General features: G+C 37.9%; 2 protein-coding genes across 2 annotated transcripts; one reads left to right on the top strand and one right to left on the bottom strand.

Moving 5' to 3' along the window:
* The first annotated feature begins 2,362 nt into the window (after positions 1–2,362).
* LOC110924724 lies at positions 2,363–3,001 on the top strand. Its single transcript, XM_022168718.1, has one exon. The coding sequence runs from the start codon at positions 2,363–2,365 to the stop codon at positions 2,999–3,001; it is 639 nt and encodes a 212-aa protein (XP_022024410.1).
* Positions 3,002–5,428: 2,427 nt separating this feature from the next.
* LOC110924723 (rop guanine nucleotide exchange factor 14) lies at positions 5,429–9,361 on the bottom strand. Its single transcript, XM_022168717.2, has 6 exons — positions 9,013–9,361; positions 8,105–8,259; positions 7,937–8,011; positions 7,276–7,542; positions 6,322–6,657; positions 5,429–5,849 (listed from the first exon to the last, which is right to left on the bottom strand). Exons 1-6 carry the CDS (start codon positions 9,359–9,361, stop codon positions 5,478–5,480), a joined length of 1,554 nt encoding a protein of 517 aa, XP_022024409.1. The 3' UTR covers positions 5,429–5,477.
* Between the last annotated feature and the right edge of the window lie 522 nt (positions 9,362–9,883).

The raw sequence follows: 9,883 nt of genomic DNA, 5'->3' as shown, positions 1-9,883 counted from the left end.
GAGGATATTTATAGAAAAAGTCGTCTCGATCTTCGCGTAATCTAATATAAAATAATAAAGGACGTACTCTCCCGGTCCCACTAGTTGGCCGATCCCATTGGGATGTAATGGTGCTCGGTTCGTTTCCAAATGTTCAGTTACGGTTCAGTTTGGTTAAGTGCGTTAAGTGCGAGGTCTAACCCCGTTAGTTGCTTTAGTGCATTAAAAGCGGGTGTTAGGGTAATCAGGGACCCTAACTGGCTCAGAAAAGTACCAATATTAATTTTGGCAATATTTTTATGTTCCGGGTATTGTCCGGTTGTTCGGTTGGATAGTAATCCGTTAAAGTGCTTAAGATATCCGTTAAGCGTCATAAATAATATTTTTAGCGACACAATTTATTCTGCAAAGTGTCGGGAATAATTCCTCATATTTTGGCACTTTATTAGTTAGCTAGAAGCTAGTGTGTTGATAAAAGTGCTGTGTTCCGTGCTTAAAGTATGTTTTAGGCACATCCAAATCTCTATATCTTATTCCTAGAGACGTAATCATACAACCCTTGTATCCCTACACACACTATGGGTGTAGTAAAATAATTCTGGCTCATTCAGGCCTTTAGAGGCAGTGTTTGCCTGATGCTGGCTATACCAGCATGTTCACTGTGTATCCGTTTAGTGCTACTGTGCTTTTTGTGCATCAAGTTTGTCACTAGAGTTCAGTAAATAAATAATGTAGTGACAGGAGAAATCAAAGTATGATGCAGATATGTACAAGTACCAACAATAAAGTAGCAGTTTATCAGCAAACTCAGTAAAGCACAGTAATTAGGCAATAATTAATAATTAATTAAGTCGTACGGATACCTGGTTTTGAGAGGGTTGTCACAATTGCGTATTGCATTGTCATTTACAAATGCATCAGTAAAGTTTTGTGTAATAGATTGAAGAATGTATTGGGAAAATTGGTCTGTAATAACCAGAGTGCTTTTGTTCCGGGGAGGCTGATCAGTGATAACATCATGTTATCGCAAGAATTAGTTAAAGGGTATGAATGGGCTAAGGGATGTCCGAGGGTTTCTTTCAAGATTGATCTGCAGAAAGCGTATGACTCTTTTGATCACAATTTCCTTGAAGAATGTTTGGTGAATTTTGGGTTGCATAAAAAGTTTATCAGCTGGATAATGGTTTGTATGACGTCTGTTCAGTATTCAGTTGCCTATCATGGGAATCTATATGGTTTTTTTAAGGGAGAAAGAGGGCTGAGGCAGGGGGATCCTATTTCCCCATATTTGTTTACTTTAGTTATGGAGGTATTAAATCTGATGCTTATAAGAAGAATTAGTGCTGCTGAAGGTTTTAGTTATCATTGGAGGTGTGGTAAGTTGAAGCTAACTCACTTATGTTTTGCTGATGATTTGTTTATTTTTTGTGGGGCGGATATCAGATCTGTGAAGGTTATTAAGGATGCTCTTAATGAATTCAGTTCTGTGTCTGGTTTGGTGCCCAATATGAATAAAAGTGATGTAATCTTTGGTAATGTTGATGAGAAGGTTCAAAAGTTGATTCTTGAAGTATTACCTTTTAGAGTTGGAGTTTTTCCAATGAAGTATTTTGGGATTCCGTTATCTTCTAAGAGGCTGTATCAAAAAGACTGTAAAGTTTTAATTGATAGAGTGAAGGGGAGAATTTCTGATTGGAAGGTCAAGTTTTTATCCTTTGCTGGAAGAGTTTAGTTAATTAAATCTGTTTTATCTTCTATTACTATATATTGGGCTTCGTTGTATATACTTCCTGTTGCTATTAGTGAAGAAATTGAGAGGCTGTTGAGTGGGTTTCTGTGGAGTCAGGGGAGAGGAAGTAAGGGGATGGCTAGGGTTAAGTGGGAGGATATTTGTATGGCAAAATGTCAAGGTGGGCTGAACATATCTTCTTTGAGAGTTCAGAATGTTGCTTTGATGTCGAAGCATGTATGGAATATTTTATCTAATAAGGATTCTGTTTGGGTTAGGTGGGTTGAAAAATACAAGTTATGTGGTAAAAGTATATGGGAAATCAGTGAGACTAGTATGGATTCATGGAGTTGGAGACAAATTTTACAGCATAGGAGTATGTTTAGAGATAAATTTTGTACTGTGATAGGTAATGGGAAGGGTGTGAGGGTTTGGATTGATCTTTGGCATGAAAAGGGTATTTTATTGAATGGTATTAACAGAAGAGATATTAAGGCTGCGGGTTTTAATATGAATACTAGGCTTGCTGAAATTTATGATGGTAAGGAATGGAAGCTGCCTCAGGAGTAGGAGTGGTTTGACAAGTACCCTTGGTTAGTGTCTTTTAATATTCATCAGTTTAATGCTTTAAGAGAGGATAGTTTTATGTGGAAAATGGATAATGGTAAGGTGGAGGAGTATACAGTTAGAAGAGTGTATAAAACTCTTTGTATGAATGGTCCGAATGTGCTTTGGAGTGGTGCTGTATGGTTTAGTCAAAATATTCCGAAACATACTTTCATTTTATGGTTAGCATTTAAATTCAGGCTGCTTACTCAGGACAGGTTACTCAGTTGGGGTTTTGTTGGTGATCTGAGGTGTGCTTTACGCAGGAAGTGCCCTGATAGTCATAAACATTTGTTTTTTGAATGTGAGTATGCTTTGGCAGTTTGGAAAAGGTGTAAAGTGTTTGGAAAAATGATTGATGCTCCTAATTCATGGTCTGATATCGTTAAATTTGTGGAGGAAAAGGGATTTCTGAAATCTATATGGGGAGTTATTGGGAGGTTAGTTCTTGCTGCTTCAGTGTATTTTATTTGGCAAGAAAGGAATCGTCGGCAGTTTGAGGAAGAAAAGCGATCTGTGCAGCAGTTATGTGATACTGTTTTTGAAACTGTTAGAATGAGCCTGCTTGGTTTAAGATTTAAAGTTACGGTTAGTGTGAGAATGGCTGCTGATATATGGGGATTTGAAGTGAAGGCTAAAGATAATGGTAATAATTTGGATGGGTTTGCAAATATGGGAGTTGGTTGAGATGCAGGTTTGGTTAGTAATGGATGGCTGGGGTAGGATGGGGATGTTTGTTGTGGTTATGGTTAGCAGTTGGTGGGTTTGTAGTGGAAGGGTATAGTTGGTAATATTGGGAGCATTTATGGGAATTGGAGGGGTATTTTGGGTATATTCTGGTTTGGGAATACTGATGGTGTTGTGTGGTTTTTTGGGAAAGGGATTGTGATGTATGGGTGTGTCGGTTGGAAGTTGTTGTGTAAAAATTATGTTTTCGAGTTGGTTCTTTTAACAGATAGATAATTGGGGGTTTATGGGTGTTGGTTTTATATTGACCCAGGAGGCGAGGGGAGGTTTGATAGTGTGGTGTGTTGGGATTATGCTAAGTGTGGTAATTTGGAAGTTCTATGTGGTGCAAAGAAGGTTAATATGGGAAGCTGGTTGCTGGTTGAGTGGCTGGATGAAGGATGGCTGCTGGATTACGTGTTGCTGATTAGAAGTGTGCTGGAAATTCAGGAAGCTGAAGAGTTGAAGATTCAAGAGTGTTTTTATGTTTTGTTTTTTTGCAGGTACCTAGATGGATGCTATGCTATTAGTTATGTTTTGTTTTTTGATAGTCTTGATGTATAGGGTTTTTGGTTTTGTTTTTTGGTCTTGTATTATGATGGATTGGTTTATGTTTAGGTGGATTGGTAGGATTGTGATGTGTCTAGGCAGGAGCCAGATCTTGCTGATCCATTTTGTTAGGCTCGCTGCATTGGGGGTGGTGTATTCCTTGGGTTTTATGTCCCGGGAGTCTAAACCCCTTTAGGTGTAAATATCTTTGTTATTAATAAAATTTACCGGAGGTGCCGCCCTCCTTTACCAAAAAAAGTACTGGAATGGTCATACCATTACCAACAATAATATGTTTGTTAGTACAAGAATTAAAAATAGACGAAGAATGGTTACCTGGTTGTTGCATGCGTCCTGTCGCTCCTGTGTCCATAATGTGGACCGGGTCATGTTGCTGACTCAAAGAAAGAGTATAGAGAGTTTGGGCTATATCGGTAGGTGTTAGGCTGTAAGTGGCCATGTGGGCCTGATCCAGTCGTGGCCCAAGGATGCCTTGGCCGCTTGTGGGCTTAGGTGTGGACGGGTATGGGCAGGGCGGTGATGGGTTGGTTTGCGGACCGAAGTTCTGGGCCTGATTAAGTAGGGAAGCCCATTGGTTATTGGTCCAGTTGTTTGGGAAAACAATATAGGGGTGCTGAGTTTGGGTCGAGTAAGAGGTTCTGCCGGGGCTGTTTGTTTGAGCGGAGGAGGTTCTGCCGTGGCCACATCCTCGGGACCGGCCATGACCCCGGGTGTAGTTCGAGCGGTTGTCGACAGCAGGGGGAATGGTTGGTCGAAGATGTTGTGGTTCGGCTTTGGGTATGTAAAGTCGTGGTGGCTTGAGAAGTAGAGTGGAGGGGTTGGTTAGCTTTTGTGATTTTGTTCATATATAGCTTTGAACGAACTTCAAAGAAAGAAGGAAGGGGCTTGGTGTTTTGAAGAATGGTGGCAACGGTTTCGTATTGCTCGGTAAGACCGACAAGGGTTTGGAGGACAAGATCTTGTTCGTCAACAGGAGCATCAACATTAGTGAGTTGATCCGACAAGACCTTGAGTTCTTGACAGTAGGCAAACTTCTGTTTAAGATAAAGAGCACGGGTGGCTTTATTATCTTGAAAAAGTGATTCAATGGCTTTCCAAGCGTCATAGGCCGTTGTTTTGTTTTTGATAACGGTTTTGAGTAGACCCGTGGAGATAGTACCATATATCCATTGAAGGACTATGGCATCTAGATGCTCCCACGAGTCAACAAGGGGAGGGGTGGTTGGTTGTTTGTCAGTGTTCGTGGTTTTGGAGGAAGCGGTGGTGATGGGCGTGGGGCGAGATGGTCAGAAACGAGAAAGGCAGTGTAGTGAATATGAAACAGTTCGGAACAGGTTTTGTAGTCGGCTGTTTCATTATCAAGGGTGATAGGGATGAAGGTTTTAATGATGGAAATGGTGACGGCTGGATGGAGTTTGTTATCGGCCATTGGGAGGTGAAGGGAAGATCGACGGCAGGGAAGGGTTTCGAAGGGAGGAGGGAGAGGATCAAGGTTTAGGCTTATACCATGTAGAATAATGTGATTGTCAAGTTGCCCCCTTTCATTTACAATCAAAGGTATATAAAAATACAATCGAATCTCCTATATTTGGAGATGATAATAACAGCTATGACTATACAATATTAACACAAATCACTTCCATAAATTACGGGCTCTGTTATTAGGGTTCTAAAAGATCTTTACCCTATAAATGTGTGTGTGTGTGTATATATATATTTGTGTGTGTGTGTTGTTTCTTATATATTCAAGAACTTCATAAATGCAAAGTGAAACTTAAATCATTATAAAGTAAGTTGAAGATATGTCGTCTTGTTAGTTATATAGCATATCATATTATATCATTTAAGTAACTCTTATATTACCGAATTAGGGTGGCATTTTTGGGGGTGTAAAACAAACCTCCTTACCTATACAACATTTACTAGGTGTTGTGACTGAATCTGCATCTGTTTCATCTTTTTGGCACACTGTATACGAAGCCTTTTCAGCTTTTAGCAAATTCGGTTTCCCCTCTATGTTGTTCATCTTATCAAAGAGTGTGTGTCTTGAACTAACACCGAATATTAAAATGTCTGATTTACCAGAAATATTTATCCCAGAAAGACTATTTATTGCCATTGGTGAATTAGGATCAACAGATGCATCCGCCTGACAAATGTCTCCAATTCTAGTAAGTATGTTGAATGCCAAGTTTCCAAGAACACGAGAATAAGCTTCCAAAATCGCGTACGCGATATCCTGTATACATTTCATGATTAACCACTGATTGTAAAACCTAATGTGGCAACTTCAACCAATTAACTTGTTTTTATGTGAATGAGTAGGTTCTAGTTGTATTTTTTTTTTTTTGGTAAACTAAAAAGTTAGCTAAAAGGTATGGTCAAATGGGTTAGATAGTTTGAATAAAGTCCAAAGTCTATTTTAACACATACAACCTTCTAAATCATTTAATTAAAAACCTTGAATTGTTATTGTAATATTATTGTTTTTGTTTTGATACTTTAACACATTATTATTAATGAAAAGTTCAACAAAATGGAGGATGCTATGTTCGTGGGTCAACCGCTCAATGTCTCAACCCAACAACGATCCTAACTAAAAAGGGCTCATTTTAGCACAAACTCAATTTGCCTCGTTGCCCAACCCAAGCATCTTGTCATAGTGACACAACAAGCCAGATAATTATCTACCGTGTAGGGAATTTGCTAACCTTTCCATATTGGATTTTCATGACATCAAGGAATGTTTGAGGAAGGTTCGGGTATTTGTTTCTGATTTCCTGCAAAAGAAGTTGAGCTCTAATTGTCAAAAACTCTATCTTATTCAGCTCCATAGAAAGATCTTTTAAGGACCATAATGGTCTTGCTGGAGATTTTAGGGTGGAGATTCTTTCTTTCCATGCCAATATTGCAGCTTCCAACCTGTTAATGGTATCGAGGGCAGTGTGCTCAGATTTTAAGTTTAATGAGTTGAACATTTCTATAGTTGAGGAAGAGGATGCATTAAGTATCCTAAAAAGATCATCACCAATGCTAGCCTTTCCTGACTGCAACATATGTGAACCCAAAAAAAAAAAAAAAAAACTTGTTAGGATACATTCGGAGAAGATATGACAAGCTAGGCGAGCTGTTTAGTGGGTCAAAATAGGTTCGGTTGAAACACAGATGTCTAAACAATATTATTAATATAAAATAGATGTCTGAGTAAAAATGGTTTAAGATGTTGTGTGTATTAGAAATAGAGTTTTGGGCAACATTCAAACCAGTAGAGCCCTTCCCCTTTTAGGTAAATATGGGTCGGTACTGTCCCCTTTGGTTCTGAAATATTTCGGGAAAACATTATTCATATAGGAGGCAAGATGGGCGGAGGGGATACCTCGTCATCTTATGGAACGGGTTTACACGTAAATACTTTTAAAGCAAATTTCATATATAATGAAACTGTTGCACATGACTTCGAAATAGCATTAAAACAAGTGATTTAAAAGTATGAATAAAACGGCTTGCAAAATTGTATGCATTAGAAAACAAAATTACCAAGGAATGTCTATCCATTTGACATGCTTGTTATGATCCCCTTCTTGCCAATTTTTTTTATTTGAACTCATTTGACTTAAAACACGAAGCGAATACATGAGTGATGGTAAGTGCTGATAGCAGGTTACCTTTGGAAGTGCCTCTCCAATGATCTTTGGTATAGGCATTTCAAGGAGTATGGTTTCGTTTATAGATTTGGTAGCCATGAAAATTTGGTGTACTATTTTTGCCTGATTCAATAGCTTTTTCCTCTCTTCCCCGGAGAGTCCGCCTACGGGTACATGTGGCATAAGAGGCCGCCATCTCCTACCTTCTTTTACACTCTCACCTTTTCCTTCTACTTGGCTAACTTCTTCGTACCAAAATTCTGTATTCACCATCGCGTCTAGCATTTCCTATCAGAAGGTGTATGCCAAATCAATGAAATGAGCATGTGTGAAGAGTAGGAAAATATGATTAAGAGGCCTGGGTTGAAACAAATTGTTTTAGTATGGGTCGAGTTGACCCATAAACAGTTCTTAGTATAGCCTTAATACAACAGAACCATGCATTAAATATGCTTGCAAAAAAGATGTTATTACAAAAGCAATGTATTTTTTTTGAAATAAAGCGATTTAGTTGGTTGTAAGTACCAGAGTACACCTTAGGTGACTTTGAACCCATCGGACCCCTTTTCCTTTTATATGAAACGACAACCCAATTCGACCCATCTATAAGTAAACATGTAAAAATTAAATATTTCCATAAACAATGAGAAATGATGTTAATGCAATTGAAAAGACCACCTACAATAAGCATGGAGTCTAACTTCAGTAGAGCTGGGAGATTCATGTGAACATCTACACGTGCTTTTGGTCTCATGATCTGTTTAAAATGGAATGCAAACTAAAACACTTAAGACTACGTATAGAAAACATAAAAGATTTGAATAAGCTTGAGTAGGGAAAGAGTACATGCCTCTAGAGTCCGGCCATTAGCATCGTATTGCTTAGCGGGAACCAACTCAACCATATAGTTAGTAGGGGATAACAACCACTCCATTTCTCTTCTCCATCTATTCTTCTTCTCATCTGGCAAAGGCTCCAGTTTCCTTAGCTCTCCAAATACAGATGCTGTTATATATTCTCTGAATTAATGTTCAACAAAAGCTATATACAATTGTATGCCATCATGCTTTCTAGTTAAATTCCCGAGGAGACGATAAGTTAATTCAAGATTCCCTCCCACCATTGAGTTTATCCTACCTAAGGATATTAAATTCTCTTACAAGATCAAAGATAATCTCAAAAAATAATGGTGTTTTTAGCTGCTATTTATTCAATAGGAGTGTTTATCCTCTGCTTGTAACACATTACCAACGTCACAAACCTGTTTAGTTAATAATCATTTCAATCATGTTCATATCGGACGCGTCTAAAATTAGACTCCACTGGAAAGCGGATGCTCACTATATATCACCATCCATATAGTTACATGTATCATAATGGATCAGTTCATTAAACATGCATTTGAGCACATGAATTCAAGGATTTTACTATGAAAGCCAAAGGCAGTCAATGACACCAACTTCAGTGTTAACTCATGTTTATCATATTCTAATTTTGCATTCAAATCTTTTAATTGGTGTCTGCGTTTGGCAAATTTACAGTATCTGAGTAGCTAATAGATAATATAAACACTGTCATTTTTGCACCGAAATGGAGAGTCATCTTGTGATAATTGGTTTTGTCGTATGAAACTAACTAATTGAATTCTGAACTCTGCTTATTGGAAAAGTAGAAACTAGGTATCATAGACTTCAAGTTGTAATGATCAGATATCAAGTTCCAAAACTCAGTGGTATAGAAAAGAAAGTGAAAGCGTACCAGCGAGCTTTGTTATGGAATTAGACAAGGCCAAAGCAGACGAGTGACCCTTGCTCCCTCCTGTTGGATCTTCACCCAACAAGAGTTTCGCAAATATTTCTTTCATTATGTCCACATGAGATGATGGTTTTTCTTTGGCAACACATTGTCTTGGATTTGCTGAGTGCTCCCATTCATCCGGTTCTTGATCATCCATCTTTGAATGAAAAGAAAGTGACCCAGAAACATTGTTGCTAGAACAACTTGAAGAATCTTCATCAGTGTGACATTCATCTCTTTTACTTGTAACACTTTCATCCTCACATGTGTTGGCACTCTGAATGCAGCTTCCGGGCCCATTGTATGCCATAATTCCTGAAGTTTTTTTGTTTTGTTCAGTTGTACGGATACGGGATTTTAAAGATGATAATCATAAACAAAGTGTAAATTATATACGAATAGGGACGGACCCACATACAATATACGAATAGCGACTGACCCACATATAATATGTTTATGACTTATACAATATGTGATACATGTTTTTCATGTGTTATATTTTTATCCGACACATGAGTGACATGATCTAACATTTTTAAGACAAAAGATCAAATACAAATAACTTAACATACAAAACGTACGAACTGAAGATTTTGCTGAAAAAACGCGGTGGCATTTTCGTAATTATTTGTAATTATCAAAATTACTCTACAAATAGTCTTGTAGAGTAATTTTGATCTTGATCTTGTAGGGTAATTATTAAAATTACTCTACAAGTGTATGAAAACAACTCTGCATCAAAATTATTTTACAAGTGTATCAAAATTACTTTGCAAGTTTATCAAACAACATACAATTCAAAATTACTCTACAAAATCATTTGTAGAGTAAT

This window comes from Helianthus annuus, chromosome 7 (genome assembly GCF_002127325.2).
Source record: "Helianthus annuus cultivar XRQ/B chromosome 7, HanXRQr2.0-SUNRISE, whole genome shotgun sequence".
NCBI classification, from domain to species: Eukaryota; Viridiplantae; Streptophyta; class Magnoliopsida; order Asterales; family Asteraceae; genus Helianthus; species Helianthus annuus.
Note: the sequence above shows the minus strand (reverse complement) of the source record. Positions and strands in the feature narration are given on the sequence as shown.